Consider the following 17617-nt stretch of genomic DNA (forward strand, 5'->3'; position numbering starts at 1 on the left):
GATAGATTATTAAAGTCTTTACCATCTACGTTAACTAACACTTGAGTGTTATAGCAATCTCGTCTCTATCTTATATACATATATATGTATATATATACATATATATGTATATATATATATATGTATATATATACATATATATGTATATATATACATATATATGTATATATATACATATATATGTATATATATACATATATATGTATATATATACATATAAGATATATACATGTATACATATGTATATATATGCATACAAGAGATGCTGCCTGCGTTGAACTTGCACGCCCTATTCATATTCTTCTGCAAGACTCGGAGATCTTAATTTATTGAAATAGCCATCCTAATCTTAAGGGCTTCTTCCATGTCGAGAGTGTCACAAGATCGATCCCTTTAATTCTGTAATGACCTTCTACATATACATTGTCCTCAGCAAAACATAGCACATCCTGTGGCTTTCCATAAGATTCATCATTTGCAAGATCAGCCACTGCAGGTAAACTTAAATATAATGTCACACATAAATAACCCACATTTGCAGTGATCTGGTCATGGGTGCTTGCTACGTGCAATCGATGGACCACGTTTATAATTGAATTCGAAGAATGACCACACGATAGTTGCACGTGATGTGTTATTGTCTTTGATTCTTATAAAAGAAAATGAAATAAAAGAAGAAAGAACAGAACTGAAAGTTCAGAACAATTCCTCAAAAAAAGAATTAAGAGTTGCTCGAAGATTTCGAAGTCTTGGAATTTTCACCCCTTGAATTTAATGAATTCACCAAAGAAGAACATCATCCTTCGATCATCTTGTAAAAGCTACTTCCTTTTGACATTTTTTCCTCTCTAATACCCTCCTGATCCCATTTGAAGATAAACTTAAAAGGCCCATAATGCTACTACCAGTCTTCTAAAACACAACATGGTGCTACCTACCTATTACAAGAACAGAAAACTCAGTCATCTTTCAATAGTTTTGCCAGCTTCAATTCCAGTTCTTCTCCAATAGGAGGAGCAACAACTGAATTTGGGTAAATAAAAGGGGAAAAAAAAAATTTTGATACCAGTTGTGTACATTAGATGTATACATTGAAAAAAAAAATGCTTATTCTTAAATCAATGAACCCAAAAATTGATATTTACAATTTATATGGATTTTATTTTCCCTTGGATCTCAAGGAATTAGTTATAAAAGAACAGTAAGTTGCTTCTCAGCCGCACTACTTTGGACAACGTAATCCATCCTTGCAAGCTGCTCTCACTTGGAGTCTGCATTTGGTTCGGGGATGGGTGTCATGGAACCACTTCGACATGATTTTTGTCATGGCTGTACAATGAGTATCGACTCAGTCGGGCTAAAGCTGCAACTGTGAGTGAACTTCATGGTGGACTTTCCTTGTTAACTGACTAACCTTCACATCAAGACGAGCAGACACCCCGACCGTTGTTGGCCTCACTGATCTCTGGCGTATGGCTTGGCAGTACTCAGGATCATCTGCCCACCCCTCATATCTTATCCACTGAATCATGTTGTGGTACATCGGGAAGAATCGCATCTGAACTGCAGAATAAGTGAAGTAGGGGATGAGGGCGGCAACGACGACAAAAGCCGTCACAATCCAGTAAGAAGGGGCTGGCACCAATCCCTCGATGAATACCATGAAAGCAGTGGTCGTTATGGTGGGGGTGATGGCTCCATAGACCAGGAGAAAGAGGTACCAAACAGCGATGCTACCCCAGATGAGGATGTGTTGTATCAGAGTGAAGTAGGTGATGTATAGAGCCATTTGGCAGTTGACAACCCAAACTACACATGTGTACATTGTGGCCCCAAGAATTCCAAGGTCGATGACTTCACCGCTTTTCCGGAAGGCCTGGTGCTGGAGCGCTCTCGTGCAGAAGAAAAAGATGATGCTGGCACTGCAAATGCCATTGAACATCCAACCAAAGATCCGGAGCCAGCTGAAGATGACATTTTGCACACCTTCTTGGTAAAGCATGGGGAACTGTGTGAAAAAATAGGTACAGTTTTAGAATTCATCTGTCACTATATCAGAAGAGGAACTTTTGGGAGTAGCACAACCTGAAAGGTAAGGTTCTCTGAAGTAGAAATTATAAATGAGTGTGCAATTTTACGATAAAGGATACACACTTGATGATTCTGAAGCAGTTATTTGTATTCCACTAATGCATAATGTTCAAAAACAATGAACGAGAAATGAGAAGTTCCAAAAGAAGAGTTAATGATTTCGGCTATAACAAGATCAAAGAGACTTAGTAACGTTTGCGTAGATATTGACGAAATTTATCAAAGCACAAAACTAGAAAAGTGAAGAATGAGTTCACTCGATTAAGGTCAAATCTTCAGGAAATATTTTAAATCTAATGCCCATGAAGTCATCACCACAACTAAAGATTCAAGGCTGTAAATTTAGAATTGTTTGGAAATTTTTGTCAGCCAGCTCATATAAGACAATTATACAAGTGCTGCCAACATAATTAAGCAACTTATAAACCTAATCCTTTGTCAGTACTTCCCAGGTTGCCAGCAGGAGATGGTTTTTAACAATTTCCCATGCATACACCAGCATGAGAAGCTCTATGTGGAAACAATATGGTTAGGGCAAAACATTATAACAGGTCATCTGACACAAAATGTGGGTAACATTACTACTAAATGGCCACTTAGAGCGGTAAAGTAGCTAGTGGAATAATTGAACAACAAATAAGTTGGTTGGATTTCAAAAAGAAAAAAGAAAAAAAAAAAAAAGATAATTAATTGTCATGTAATTGTGAACCTTTCATAGTGGAAATATACCTTTAGACAAAATCGAGCTGAAACATCTTGATCCAAGACACCTAGAGCAATCACTGGAAGAGATGTGAAGATAACGTTATATAATGACAAAACCCAATCATTGTATGCAGGTTCACCAGAGAATGATGCATATGCCTCAAACAAGAAGAGTGTGACACCAAATGTGATGTTCTTGTAGAAGAAGTAACATATCTGCAAAGTGGAGGAACATGTCAACACACATTTTGCACAAAGGGCATGGTTCAACTTTATAGGAAAGAGACTAGACCATTGATGATATCCTCCTGTAACACCAGTGCCCGTGCACCAGTAGCAAGCGCTCCAGAAAGCGAAACTGAGCAATTGCAACATCACTCGACATGACAGCCTGGAAAGTCATAGCATTCAAGAAGATTTATTTAAAACAGGTTTTCGGAAAGAATTGAAGAAGCAACATTCCAGCCCAACATACAAACTAGAGACATTCTAATATCACATTCTCAGACTTATTTTTATTTTCATAATGAACAGGCAGGTTGTATTACAGTTTATTACTAACCTGCATTCCTTCAGCGCCACTGATACCGACACCTATATCTGCTTCTTGAAGCATTCCAACATCATTGGCCCCATCACCAATTGCTAATGTCACTTTATGAGTACCGGCTTTAACAAGCCGTGTGACCTGGACAGTTTCATGGATTTCTTTATTATATTAGACCCATAATAATTAACCAAACTATGTTTTATATTTAACGACATGAGTCAAGACTCACAAGGGCTTTTTGCTTGGGAGAAGAACGGCAGCATATAACTGATCCACAACCAATTGCCAGCTGTAAGAACATGTCTTTAACATCATCCTCCAAAGCATATCCAAGTGACTTCCCATCTATGATCAAAGCAAATGATTCAGTACTTGATGAACTCAGAAGTTTCTTCCCTTCATTTATCTGATGGATAATGCTGTCCTTCAATGCCTGAAATGTCAAAAACAAAGTGTAAATATGTTGCCAAGTGAAGCTAGACAGTAAAATATATCCAAACTATTTCAGGAATAAACAAGGTGTTATTGAATTTAATATAGTACAACTGATCCATTAGTTTCATAGAACAATATGGTATATATTGAAAGATGAATTCAATTAGCTGTTAGACTTATAAAAGCAAAAAAAATACCAAAGAACCTAAGGACTTCTAATTCTATCCATTAATTTGAATAGGATGTTGTGAGTCCGCCGAATATAGATGAGTTGTAGGATGAAGACAGGGACAAAGAAGCACAAACTAAACCATAAGTAGGGTACTTCTTAAGTTGTAACTTTATTCTTATACAACAGAAACACATCGGCATCAAGTTCTGCTTTGGCAAAAATATATAAGGTTCTTTGTTTCTTAAACACATTTTCTTGATAATGGCATGTAACTCTTTGGACTCAACATTTGAAGGATGGACTCAACTAGGTTGTCATCTGGCGTTCGTCCAGGACAATGAAGTAGCAGGATAAGTGTCAGGTATGACAGACGGCACATAATGAGGCTTGCAACTGCTTAAACTATGTCAGAAGACTCAGAACCTTCACTTTATTTCTTAAAAAAATTCATATTTTCCATGTCCAATTTTATCTCGAGTTTTCCTATCTGCTATATAATTGGATTATCAATTCAAATTCAACAACCACTCGTATACACCTTTTTGATAGTTATTAGCCACAAAATTACCATTTACAGAGTACAATAAGTTAGAAGTATACCTTAACAATGGCTTCTTTGTTCCCATCTTTCTCCAATCGAACTATTTCTGGTGTTTCCAAAGTGATTATTATCTGCTTCATTCCTTGTCTTAGAAGACTACAAGCGAAGCTGCAAGAGATCACAAAACAAAAATTACATATAGATACAAACCCAATGCACATGCCAGTTAGTCTAAGCACAGATTACATACCCAATATTGATGGCTGTCTCCATCTTGTCACCTGTCAGTACCCATATTTTTATTCCAGCTTGAGCTAGTTTGTCAATGCATTCAGGTACCTGTGGACCAGTTACAAATTACCAAAATTATGAAATGATAATAGAAGCTGTTAATAACTCGAGAACCTTATACCCACTCCATTTTGCAGTTTGTCTTCAACAGCCGTGGCACCAAGAAGAATCAAGTTCCTTTCAATCAAATCTGCAGCTTCCTCGATCCTTTCATCTCGATCTGCACTGACTAAATTCTTGGCTGCCGTGACCTTCTTGTTGAAATTTGTGTATTCCTCTTCATCAATCTCACGACATGCAAGAACCAAGGTCCTTAAACCTGCATCAGCATATTCATTGATTTGCTCCTTGGTCCTTTCCTCAAACTCTCTCCCATCTTTTGCAAGCCTCTCAAACATTACACTGAACATGTAAACAGTATAATTACTAAATATTCTACATTCTACACACAGGTTTCCACAAAAATGGATGGGATAAGAAATGGAAAAAAAATTTGGCAACCTACAGACCTGTCAGCACCTTTGCTAAATAGAAGCAACTTTCCTTCTTCATCTTGAACTATAACTGACATGCGCTTCCTGGAGCTACTAAACTCTAAGATATTTAGTAGTCTATATATCCTGACAGAAAGAACATTCTGCTATAAGCTTATATTAATTAGAATGTTGATGATACAGAGTATATTGTGCAAGACTTCAAAATATTCTCTTACCTATCAATTTGTTTGCCTGACAATGGATCCATTTCATGCAGATAGATGCTTGTCTGTGTCCTGCGGTAAAACTCGAAGCCTATTTCCCTTGCGGCAACAACAAAGGCAGCTTCATCAGGTGACTCAGCTTCATATGAAATTTTGCCTGTTTCCTCATCCACGTCAGGTATGACAGTATGGCAGATGGCCAATAGTTGAAAAAATTTCTGTATGATGTCAGACTGAGGCTCACTAATCCAACTGCCATTCATGATACGTTCATCACTAAAATTGAAACCCTTTATGGCCGGTTTTGTATCCACATGATTTTCCTCATCATGTTGTGCAGCATCTAGCCTACTAATCATTGGTGAGCCTTTTCTTCTAGCCATTGCTCTCTCAACCTCGGTCGCCCCATGCCCATAAGCAGTTCCAGCTATTGAGCACTTAATGAACTCCATTGAGTTACAAGTAAGCGTTCCCGTCTTATCCGAGAGGATTGTATCTACTTGACCTAGCTCCTCATTCAAGTTCGATGTTCGAGCACGAGCAGGCTTGTCTGATTCCTCATGGTACATTTTAATATCTTGGTTCATAAAAATGCTCTGCAAGATCTTGACTATCTCTATCGAAACATATAAAGAAATAGGAATGAAATAACCATACAACATCATGGCTGTCAAAAAGTGCAACACTGCTGCAGTAGGTGCTTTCTTAGCATCAAAGTAGATAACAGAATCATCAGGTCTAAGATACCATCTTTTCATCTCTCCATCTAAATCATTATTCGTTGATATGCCAAAGAAGATTGAACCAATTAATGAGATAAGCACCAGGGAGGACAGTAGAAGGTATATAATCTTGTCCAACTTCCTCTCAATTTTGCTTCTTTTAGATGGGGGGCTTGTGGCATTCTGCATAACCTTTGTGTCATGACCTGTGAAAACAACAGCTCCATATATGTAGTCAGTGTTTCGCAACTTTGAATCCCTAAGAAGAAGTTGTTGAGGTGTGAGAGGGTATTGTTGGTCTTCATAGTCCATGCTTCCAACAAAAGAGTAGAGGTTTGCATTTGGATCTTCACATTTGATTATCGCTCTGTAATTGTGAAAATCAGAGTCTGCTTGTAAATCTGAAGTTACCTCCAACGATTGTTTCAGTTTCAAGTTTGTTTCGCCATCAAGGTTTGTGGTCTCAACATAACATATTGCATCATCATAACTGGAGGAAAGCAAAATGAGGTCCGCAGGGAAGAACTCATCCTTCTCCACCTTCACAATGTCACCAACTCTAAGACTCTTCCATTCTGTGTAATCAAAATTGCCATTTCCGTGATGTATTTTCACCTTTCTATTGTTCACCTCGATGTCCTGTACAGAAGGAATTGTTAAGCATCAGTTAGTTGAAATGATGGTATCTTAGACCACATAATCCACAATGTAAAATGGCCTGGAACAAACTTGACCATATGGAAAATCTCCTTTCCTTTCTTTTTATTAGGACAGCAATAGTTAAATCCGAAGAACTAATGTTAAACCTCTCTCCTTGTATTCTTTTAAACCAAACCGAGTTTTTTGTCGCAACAAAAGAGGTCCTTTTGGTGATAAAAGCTAGGTCACAAAATCTACCTAATTCAAGATCATGATCGATGAACAATAGTGGTTATTTTTACATCCAAATGCCTAAAAAGAAATGATTTTCACTTTTTTTTGGAAATAATAGAACTATCCACACAAATTTCTGGAACCTTCAGCACATGACCGTTCAATATGAAGCCTGAATAACCATCTACCTTTCAGGAGAGTACCTCCTTTATGATATTATAGTTATCCAATTTCGGTAATTATTTGAAGCATTTGAGGATGTTGTCTACTTTGTTGAATCGGAAACATGTATGTAAAAGAACAGTGCTCTCTGGATCATGTAGCAGATTGGATTGCTGCCGATGCAGTCTTTAATTTTTCATGACTACTAATTAGGCAGCCAGCATAATTGCATAGACCCATGATGGCTCAACATAACATTTGCAATTCTAATACAAGTCATAGTTATTTTCCTGAAACAAAGAAGAGAGTCAGAAAACCAACCTGCTGGTATCGCCTCCAGTCCTCAATGCCCTCCTTCAACATGGTCGCCCCGATCACCAGAACCAGAGGGGCAACCGCACTCAGGGGGGTGTATGGAGCCAATGGAGTAAACGAAAGGCATCCTGAAACTAGAAAATACATGTTGGCAACTCTCCTGAACTGCTCAAACAAGGACTTGGGCAAGAAGGTAGCCAAGGTATACTTGGTGGTGGAAACATAGTTGGATCCGTAATTTAAGTTGGTAGCCTCGAAGCAATCAGGGTCATTGGCAAAGACCACACGGGAGAATCCCGGGCTTCCGATCTGAGCATGATCTTCGTTGAACCTCAACCTACCGCAAGTTGCAAAGCTGTATAATTTACTGAGGTGAAGCTTCCTTCTTCTTCTTCTTCTTCTTCCAGTCATTTCCTCTTGTATTGCGAAATCGCCAAAGTCCAAATAAAGAAGCTACGCCAAATACAACCACCAAGGAATGTCCAGCTCGGGAGAAATCAAATCCCCCCGCTACCAAAAATCTCAAGATCAAGGGAGGAGGAAGTCCCAAAGTGGAGGCTTCCTAAAGAAACGAGCGGCAAAGAAAAGAAGAAGAAGAAAGGAAAAACGATCCCTGCTTTCAATTCACTGACACAAATTTAAACCCCGGTTCCCGGGAACAAAAACCTCCTAGAGAAGACCATCCTTTGATGAACTTTTGGAGCTGTCGCAACCCACGTGCCGGGCTGCAAGCAGCTGGAAAAGAAGGGAGAGCCCAGAACGCAGGGGGGGAGATATCGGAAGAACAAGGCCAAAAAAACTTGATAAAAATCCCACCTTTCTTGCACCTTCGCACCTAAAATTCCACAAACAGCTGGAATGATTGCTCCTCTTTGATCCAGCGAAACAAACCCCAGGGATCAGGGCTTATCTGCTACGTGAGACATTTGGCTTTGGATGCTCAAGGACACGAGTGGTTTTCTCGGACATCAACGTTACAGTAGAGGACGCCAGCGGTTTGACTTGGGACCGAACTGGGAATCGCTTCGCCGAGAGGGACACGAGGAGACGATGGATTAAGCCACACGAAAATCACAAACCCCGCAGGAGTCCGACACCGAATCGCAATGAACACCCGAGCTTTGGAAGCTGAATCCGATACGGCCTTCTAGAAGGACAATGGGCCCACGTCTAGAGCGATCACAGGCGTGAATCCAACGAGAAATCGGAATCCTTCACCGACGCCTCCCCCATTCCGAAGCTCTGTTTCTTATTCTACTCTCTCTCTCTCTCTCTCTCTCTCTCTCTCTCTCTCTCTCTCTCTGTCGCGCCCGCCGCGCCCAGGGGAGACGGAGAAGGATGGCGAAGCGAAATGAACCGCATTTCTGCTTCGTACAAAGAATTGGGCGCACGTAAAAGCTTCAACTTGCTAAGAGTCGACTGACTCGAAAGGAAAGGAGGATTGTTTTCAGATTTAGTGGGAAGAGGAAACTTTGAGTCTGGACAGAGAGGCTAAGTAGATTCACTGTTTTCGTGTTGTGTGCAGATTTGTGGCAGGTAAATGGACCTTTCCAGCTTTTCTTTGAACTTCTATTCCTTTCATATTCTTTTGCTGTCTTTCTTGCCGAAGACTTTTCATCAAAGTTCTCATAACAGGAAAGAACAAGAAATATATATGTATATATAGGAACATGTAGAAATTAATGTTGGTGCCATTTTGTTGCAGCGTTGGACAACATGGAATCTACTTTCATATCTCCAGTTGATATGATGGCTTTCTTGTTTTTTCTTAAAAAAGAGACATTAAATTAGAGGTATTTTTTTTCATACTTTCCAAACAATATTTTTATTTTTTGTCATAATCTCTAAAACATCCTTCCTTAAGTTTATTCAAAAATATTATGATCATTCAAAACTCAATGTTAGCTTATATTAAAAAAAAGATTATTATTCTTATTTACTTAGGAACAAAAAAAATCAATTAGAAGACTTGTATGTCAATTTTATATGAAGGGCATATTTAAGGATACAGTTCACATTCTATGGATCAATCCATCCATTAAAAATGACAAGACTGATTGTTATAGTTATGTCTTATTACAGATATTTTAGAAAATATGACAAAAATGGGTAGATTAAGAAGATATATTAAAATGATACCTATTGGGAAATAAAAATAAAAAATAACTTTTTTCTCAAAAATTCATCCCTTCAATTAAAAGAGTTTATGGTAATGTCCTCTCTCTTAACTCGTCATGGTTGAGGTCGAAACAAGTTTCATCGAGAGTATCTACCATAGGTGCAATTTCCTACTCCTTAGTACCAAGGAGTACAAATGAACAGGAAAACATTGAATGCACCCTTTTATGATAATTAAATCATTCAATCGTATCAAGAGCATCTTCCCCACCCAGAGAAGCTTCCAACTCCGGGAATGAGTTTATAGATTCATTATAATGGCTAGATCTCGCTGTACGACTAATAAAATGGAGTCGTCTACAATCCTGCTTAAACTAAAGAGATTGGAAACTTGGAGCCCAAGCAGATGGGCGGAGGTCAAACAAGACGACCATTTCGCCAATCATCGTGGCATTTGATCGCTTGATCCACCGATTTCTAGGTCCCACTGTTCTTGTTGATCCAACTTTGACTTATGCGAGCCCCAGGGATCTCCCCGAGCCTGCACCTCCTGCCTCAGCCTTCCCCTCTCGGCGACCGCAATCTGAGAGAGCCAAATGGGCGAACCGGTCGTTCTACGTTGCTACGGGTGACAGGTGGGGGGAGAAGTGGTTCTTCGATGTGAAGTCAGCTTGGACGTAACGAAGTGGAAATCTTGAACATCACAAGTTTTGAACATCTAAATCGAGAGAAGAGTTGACTTTACGCTAATTTCCTCTGTTCCTTTTTCTTCCCCCGTTCGTGAGAGCACTTCTCCTGTTTCTTCATGTGCTTGGATCCCAATCTAAGGGAATCCGGAGCGTGGTGAACGTGAGAGGAACGACTCAGAAGCATTTATGCAGTGTGATAATTCTCGCTTTTATTATAAACCAATCATGCCTTGTAAGATTTAGTACTTCAAAAAGTCAACTCCATGGGTGAAAGGGAGGAAACCTATCTCTTAATCGTCCATCCTGACCACTAACTATATCGAAACAGGGGAATTGTTGGGTGTAGCAGGTAACGCGTAGCCATCGACGTATGCTCCGAAGTCACGAACGAGGACAAGGACGACAATGTCTGATGATGGAGCTGCGTGAGGTGGGAAAAAGACTTTGGAATAAGTCATTACCTTCATGAGTGGCAACATCATTCGGACTGCGGGTTGGAGGAGGAATCGTTGTGGAGGCAAGACTACTCAAGGAACACTCCAATTCCAAACGACAAGGAAACATGCAGAGGGGCTAAGGGATATCATCCCTCGAGCGACAGACAGGTATATCCTTCTTCTCCCATCACCACACCAACCCACCCACAAGAAATGAGAGGTGGGTGTGAGAAAGGGAAATGAGATCGATGGATGGGAGCTACCATTCCATTCCTTATCATTATTCGATTTGAATTAGAATTGAATCGACTCGATTATTCATCGATTCTAAATCGAACAACAAGTAATTATTAATGATTCTTAAATCAAAAAATGATGATTCAAACCGGAAAATTTGTAATTTTAATAAATTAAAATCATAGATTTGGGAACCAAAACCACCGTTGTAGAAATGGCAACAGGTCTTCTTCGTCGTCTATGATAGGATCGATCCGTTCCAAGTCCACGCTTAATGCTCTTAAAATTCCACTCGGTAGCGTCTCCTGAGAAGAAAGTGTTTACTCCTCTCCTCTCTCAGACTTGTCTCTCGGAACATAGCTTACGAGCTCGTGGAAGGGACGGTCAACCCACAGGCAGGCACATGCCGCCATGAGGAACGAAGGTTACTGGACGAAGCAGGACAGCTCATTGCGCCGGGTGGGTGGTTTCCTCTGTTTTGGTGCGTGGAATGCGATCCAATAAGGTTGCTTCACCGCAAACGTCTCTTGGATATGCTTTCCTTCAACACTGCCGTCCCATAATTTATCCTCTAGTAAAAGAACTGCAGGATCTTTCATCATTCAGATAAATGTAAACTGCTGGGCCATGCACCTGTTATGTCTAAGAAAAAGCTGACGCTTCTCCTGAGATTAGGTTCGCTATCGAGGAAGCATAAACAAATGAGCAGCCAATCTCAAGAAACCTTTTCAGTGTTTGATGTCAATTGGATGCTACATCTCTCGACATTAATGGCTTGGTCGAGGGCCCTGTCTTTGGTTACAAGTTCCAGATTGTGATTTCATAGCCGAACAAGATGACAAGAATGGCGTAGTACTTGCTACCTCATTAACTTAGCCAAACAAAGATTCAAACGGGAAAACCAACTCCACCATCATACAAAGGCCAAATACCACAGACAAAATTGACTGCATCTTGGAAAATGGCTGTGGTTAGCTGTCCACTATATACAATTGATAGTTGTTGCAGACTTTTCTTTCTTTCATTTTTTTCTTCTCTTCGATGTTGCAGGTGAAACGACAGCCTTTCTTTTAAATGGCTTCACTCATTCTCTAGAAATCTTCGTTGACCAATTAAACAGGACAACTCATTCTTGTTCTGAACGCTTTCATTTACCTGGATCATCGAGTTTTGCCCTGAACACGATCCATATAAAGTCCAAATTTCCAGGGACTTTGGGGCAAAAGAAATGTAGAACGTGATCAGTGATGCTTGTGGTCATATATATAGCTTTTGAGAATGAATCATATAGTATACAAGTATGTATACTTTCAGACATAACTGGGTACATCAACTCCTGACCCAACAAATTGCAGATCATCGAGTTAGTAAGCTGTCCCATAATCTTTGGGCGCATCATGACAATGGCTGCTCCATTGCGGGCCAGCTAGTCCTGATCGTCCACTTCATGGAAAGGCAGTGGAACTGTTTTAACAGCCCTGAATTTTCCAGCGTTATTAAGATGCTCATTTTCCAACCTGAAACATCGACAGATCTCACATTTAGGCTGATGCTATGCTTGATCTGCTCATAGAGGAATTGGAACATTGACAGCCTTTCTGGAGCTTGCAAGCTTCGCTAAGTAGTATAATTATCTGTATTTTTACGAACAAAAAGAGCAGTGCCAGTGCTGTGAGAGTCATTTACCTGTAGAAGTTCCAATGCCCTCGTCGAATCACCTCGAGGGCTGCCAAGAAGAACGAAGTCACTCTGTAGTCCAAACTCCCAAAATTGTAATGAAGAACCGTCTGTAACCAAGCAAGGCGAAGCACAAGGTTCAAACCCTGCAAAACAGAGCATCCAAGTTCATTTGCTTGATGAGAAAGGACTAAACTGAGGAAATGAGATATCTGATGCTCGACATGTTGTCAGCAGTATATCGATGGAGCTGACATACCATCGATAAGTAGTACACAAACTTCCGGCGAAGGATCAATTCATTCCTAAGCCATGGGTTGTTGGAATTAAATTGGAGCAGTCCCCAATCCTTAACAAAGTCCCAGTACAGTTGGTACACAGTAGCACCGCTCGACACAACCACAACAAGTGAAAGCCACCCCATCGTCTTCTCCTTCTCGTACGCCACTTTGGCACCAGCGGCAAGCATGGCAGAGACATACTTCCCCAGGTTGACCAGGTGGCTTGTCTCACCTTCGTCGAACCATCTTCTAGCACACTGCAAATCCAAAGCAGCGCATCTGTAACGTTTCCGGAACGGAAGTGCAACATCATGCAGATGAATACAAAGAGAAGAGTGAGAAATACCTGCATGGCTCGCCAGTAGTACGGGAGAAAGGAGACAGCATAAGCCAAGTCTGCGTAGTGCTTGGATCTCATGCAGAGCCCATAATCTTGTGTTCTATAGCTGCCCGTTATGTAGTAACAAGCCACATACTCCATGCTTCTAAGCATCGGGACCTAGTTTTCAGCAACACAAATACTATACTTACTAGAAATATAAAGATTAACAGGTATCAAGATTTAGCTTGATCAATGAAAATGTTCTTCGCATTGCCAAGGAATAATTCTTTTTCATCAACTTTGGGATTAAAGAATCATTTTATTTTTTGTTTAATGTCTTTGCGGCAGTGTAATATGGTCACACACATCCAAATAATTCTGAGGAAAAAGTACCTGGCTGCAAAGCTGATCAGCCATGAAGAAGTCTACCATGACTACCTGCAAACATATCGATGTAAAAAAACAAGATTAGATTAGACAGCGTAAGGAAGATCTAATTAGAGTCCATAATGGTCATCGGTAGAAAGGTACCTTGTATAAGGGGGACAAGATTATATTTCTGATGACTCTCAGGAAGTGGTAGCGGCTCGACTTGTAGATGATGTTGAAGGGGCAAACGAGCAATACCAAGAACATCTGTGTGACACAAGAATGCATCTTTTATATTCTAATATTCTTGCGTGGTGGAAAGAATATAACATATATGATGATGTCAAAATATTCTAGCAACTAATGGCAGTGGTTCGAGTGAAGATGGAGAGAATCCACTGGACCAACCAACACTTGGTGATGCTCGAGCAGCAGTATGAGATTACCAGGAACAGGAGTCCAGGGATTGCTTGGACTTGGGTAGAAGAGTGGCCCCTTGCAACAAGGGTCAAGTGTGCAAACATGACTCCCACCACTAGAGTCATCGATGTGGTGCAGATCAGGAAAACATCCCTGTACTTGAGCTCTTTGGTTGGGGCAAATTCGAATATGAAGGCGTAATTGATGCGTGTCTTTCTCCACATGAAGATATTGCACCCGTAGAGGAACAAGTGTAGGAACAAGAGGCTAAACATGCTGCAATTGGTAGATCGCTGCGATGTTAGTGCCATGTTGCATGAGAAGATCACCCTAAACTTTGATTGCAATACTTACCTTAGGACGGGGTACACGGTTTCCATGTAGATAGTGTCAGATTGCCCTGTGTACATACCAGCTATGTGTGCCATTATGCAATATCCAATGAACAAAGCAATGAAAGTTCCAGTAAAGAGACCTGATCCAGAATATTATAGATCCATTATCGATGATGGTATGAAACAGTTGAATCCAGAAGAGGGTTAAGGATTAGATTAATCACCAATGAAGAAGGTGACGGCATGGGACTCTACACGCTGGTGAGGCTTGAGGTACTTCATGGCCTTCCGCTTATCATCATCAGCGAAGTGTTCGATGAAGAGTTCTTCGACTTCATCCATCAACTTCATTGCCTGTTGTTGTTATGGAGCATTTTGAACTAAGATACTTTTTCTGCATATTGTATATGAAGAATTTGATTGTGGAAGAGAGAGAGAGAGAGAGACAGAGACAGAGAGAGACAGAGAGGGATGATACCATGTCTGAACTATTGAAGTAGGAGCTCTCAACCACTTTGAGGTATATTGTCAGGATTTGCTTTCCCGTCACCTGAAAGAGAATTATATCCATACGGCCCTCAGAGTTTAGCTTTACCAAATGCTTAGCAAAGAGATAAAAATAGCTTCAGCGATCAATACCTTGTCGAACTTCTTTAGAATCTTCACAAACGCCAACATGTTTAGATTTCTGAAATAAGAGATCAGGGCAGACGGAAGCATAAGAATCTGCACGGTTTAGCTACATGTAACTGTAATAATACTTCCAATCACACAATTTGAAGCCTGTTCACAGAAGAAGTAGAGCGAAAACACTCACCGGTAGGTTTGGAGGTAACCCAACCCTTTGTAGAGCTCGACGAAGGCTCCCCTGATCATTTTCTCCGCATGGTGTAGCTTGGTCTTGTTGATGTTGAGCTTGCCGCCCTGTGTTCCGCATTTCCTGGACTGGCTACCCAAGTCCTCACGGAATAAGTCTGTGAGGGCAGAGAGAGTCCTGGAAGGTGTAGTCAGAGGTATCTTGATCTTGAGGTTCTTGCCCTGGCAGCTAAATACTCTGCCAGAGAGACTCCTCAGTTTCCCGTCCCCGGATGGGGCCTTCACCAGCTTCCCCGAGTCATCTTGTCCCTGAGGACAGTCAGAAAATTGGAACTCGCTCCTTTCGAGTTCAGTGGTTAGGATCTCTTGGGACTGGTCTCGTTCCTCTGGGTCTACAGTACCCTTGGTAGAATCTTCTTCTGTGGACAAACGAGGAGGAGATCCGTAAGAACTCTGAGATATCGTCGTTTATAAATCGCTAAACAGAGAAATCACCCAGGCTTTTTACTGCACACCATTACCAACTCTAGAAATGCAGCAATGGTGGATGCTACGCTAGATCACAGGAGCATTACACCTCCATCGGGGGTTTTATTCTTCGTAGATCTTTTTTTGTCAGGTTACCGAAAAATGAAATCTTAGATATATCATGTCGACTCCCGAGCTAGTAATGGCATTATTTTTAGTTAGCAAAGGACAAATGGAGTACTTCCTACACTATCTTAAGGAAATGTTCTTGTCACTACGTCGGTATAACCTTCTCTAGTCTTAAGCTGGTTTATACGGAGGACTCAGGATTCACTGAAATTTGTGTAGTCCTCCCCTGATATTGGAATCAGTGGATTGTTTATGCATCCGAACGAGTAGTTTCCTTTTCAGCGACCAAATTCCTTGCAAGAGAAAAATGGAGTTCGTACCGCATGTGATCGAACAAGATATGGAAGGGTCATCCTTGGCATCGTTGGTTGACGAGGCCCACCCTCGCTGCTTCTTGAGTGCAGCCTTGAGCTCGAGCAGGATCTCCATCTGCTTCTTCAGAGACCCTCCTCTCTCCAGAAACTCCTTCTCCTTGCCCTTGTAGAACTGATTCACTTTGTTGAGCTGAAGGTCAAGTCTCGCAAAGAACTCCTTGGCTGCATCAGTGTCAGCAAATTGCTCTAACAACTCAGTCTCGTACAACACTCCCCTGCTACCTGAGCTGGTGAGCTTCTTGTGAACCTGAAATATTCGAAGGAACAAAATATCAAAAGCAATGAAACGTATCACCCAATCCCTCGTTTTTATTTTCTTAGGAGTGTGGAAGAAGGTCATCATCGATGCTCATAGTGCGATTGTCGCTAATGATGGTTAGCATATATACTTCAGATATATCTGCCAAATAACTGAAACAGAGGACAACAACAAGCAGAGGGTTGCCAGTGCCTCGTGTTCATGAAACATGATCCTAAACACCCTTAAATTTCCGTGGCTTGATGGGACAAAGTGAGTGCTAGTGGAGCTGCGCATAATGTCATGCATGGCAGATCGCGCACTTAGCGAAGGGAGAATAAATGCAAGAAAGAGAGAAGTGCCTGTATGATTTCACGCTCCTTGTGTCCAATGGAATCAAAGAGTGGGAACCTTCTCAAGGAGGATAGGAGTCTTCGGCCCAAAGGAGGTTGTAGTGTCATGTTCTTAGGGACTTGGTTGTTACTAAGGACTTGCATTCTCTTAAGGTCCTTCTTCAGCTGCCAGTAATCAACGAAGGCCTCCTTCCATTCCGGAACGAGCTGGCCTTCGAATTGCTTTGAGAATTTCACCATGTCTGCTTCTACTCGGTTCCTCCTCTCAGGATGGTGGAGTAGAGCGTCTCCGGATGGGTGTTGGAAGTGAGACCGGCGATGGATATATATATATATTTGAAGGGAGGGGACAAGGCATCACTTGCTGGCGTTGGAGACAGCACATTCTAAGATATCCTACGCATACGGCTCGTGTTAATGTACCGAGCACCTCGTTCCACTTGGGGTCATAATGGTGGCAGGGATTCTCCAGGGTGAAGAAGAAGAAGAGAGGGAGGAGAGATGGAGTGGTACGGAGGAGAGACAGGTGGGTGCGAAAAACAGTGGGAGGATTTAGGAAGTGGGCGAGGGGTCCTACAACAGGGGCGAGGTGGGACCAGCATTGGTTTGGTGCTGGAGTGTCACCTCAACTTGGTGCCCTCGAGGTGTGGTTCACTTTGCCACCTTTGCAGTTATGGGGAATTAAGGTGACTTTTTGCGCTTGAAATGGCCATATAGCTTACTGGTATATATGCTCGAGTTTTTCCCTTGTATCCACATTGTGTACGCCAAGTTAGTAATGCAAGGAAACTCCATCT

General features: G+C 41.1%; 2 protein-coding genes across 3 annotated transcripts; both read right to left on the minus strand.

Moving 5' to 3' along the window:
- Nucleotides 1-747: 747 nt before the first annotated feature.
- On the minus strand, nucleotides 748-9109 carry LOC135672847 (putative phospholipid-transporting ATPase 9). Of its 2 annotated transcripts, XM_065181291.1 has the most exons (12): nucleotides 7564-9109; nucleotides 5498-6846; nucleotides 5295-5405; nucleotides 4911-5187; nucleotides 4745-4833; nucleotides 4554-4662; nucleotides 3576-3779; nucleotides 3359-3484; nucleotides 3089-3187; nucleotides 2821-3012; nucleotides 1415-2008; nucleotides 748-1329 (listed from the first exon to the last, which is right to left on the minus strand). In XM_065181291.1, exons 1-12 carry the CDS (start codon nucleotides 7966-7968, stop codon nucleotides 1324-1326), a joined length of 3561 nt encoding a protein of 1186 aa, XP_065037363.1. In that variant the 5' UTR covers nucleotides 7969-9109; the 3' UTR covers nucleotides 748-1323. The 2 variants fall into 2 exon arrangements, with proteins under 2 accessions (XP_065037363.1, XP_065037357.1); XM_065181285.1 differs by having other exon boundaries at nucleotides 748-2008.
- A 3158-nt stretch (nucleotides 9110-12267) lies between these two features.
- On the minus strand, nucleotides 12268-17125 carry LOC103992477 (phosphate transporter PHO1 homolog 1). The gene is made up of 14 exons (XM_009412193.3): nucleotides 16830-17125; nucleotides 16176-16476; nucleotides 15260-15677; nucleotides 15082-15130; nucleotides 14921-14992; nucleotides 14667-14796; nucleotides 14462-14582; nucleotides 14134-14383; nucleotides 13850-13954; nucleotides 13712-13756; nucleotides 13343-13495; nucleotides 12975-13253; nucleotides 12725-12861; nucleotides 12268-12555 (listed from the first exon to the last, which is right to left on the minus strand). The coding sequence occupies exons 1-14, from the start codon at nucleotides 17058-17060 to the stop codon at nucleotides 12465-12467; spliced, it is 2382 nt and encodes a 793-aa protein (XP_009410468.2). The 5' UTR covers nucleotides 17061-17125; the 3' UTR covers nucleotides 12268-12464.
- Between the last annotated feature and the right edge of the window lie 492 nt (nucleotides 17126-17617).

The sequence above is a fragment of the Musa acuminata genome, chromosome BXJ1-1, assembly GCF_036884655.1.
Source record: "Musa acuminata AAA Group cultivar baxijiao chromosome BXJ1-1, Cavendish_Baxijiao_AAA, whole genome shotgun sequence".
Taxonomy (NCBI): domain Eukaryota; kingdom Viridiplantae; phylum Streptophyta; class Magnoliopsida; order Zingiberales; family Musaceae; genus Musa; species Musa acuminata.

Coding starts and splice junctions, on each gene's coding strand:
- LOC135672847 (XM_065181285.1), bottom strand. CDS start 7,968: ATGACTGGAAGAAGAAGAAGAAGAAGAAGGAAGCTTCACCTCAGTAAA. Junction 4,663..4,744: donor GAGACAGCCATCAATATTGG/GTATGTAATCTG, acceptor GATCTCTTGCAG/CTTCGCTTGTAGTCTTCTAA. Junction 3,485..3,575: donor CTCCCAAGCAAAAAGCCCTT/GTGAGTCTTGAC, acceptor GAAACTGTCCAG/GTCACACGGCTTGTTAAAGC.
- LOC103992477 (XM_009412193.3), bottom strand. CDS start 17,060: ATGGTGAAATTCTCAAAGCAATTCGAAGGCCAGCTCGTTCCGGAATGG. Junction 16,477..16,829: donor AGGAGCGTGAAATCATACAG/GCACTTCTCTCT, acceptor CGAATATTTCAG/GTTCACAAGAAGCTCACCAG. Junction 14,583..14,666: donor TGCCGTCACCTTCTTCATTG/GTGATTAATCTA, acceptor ATTCTGGATCAG/GTCTCTTTACTGGAACTTTC.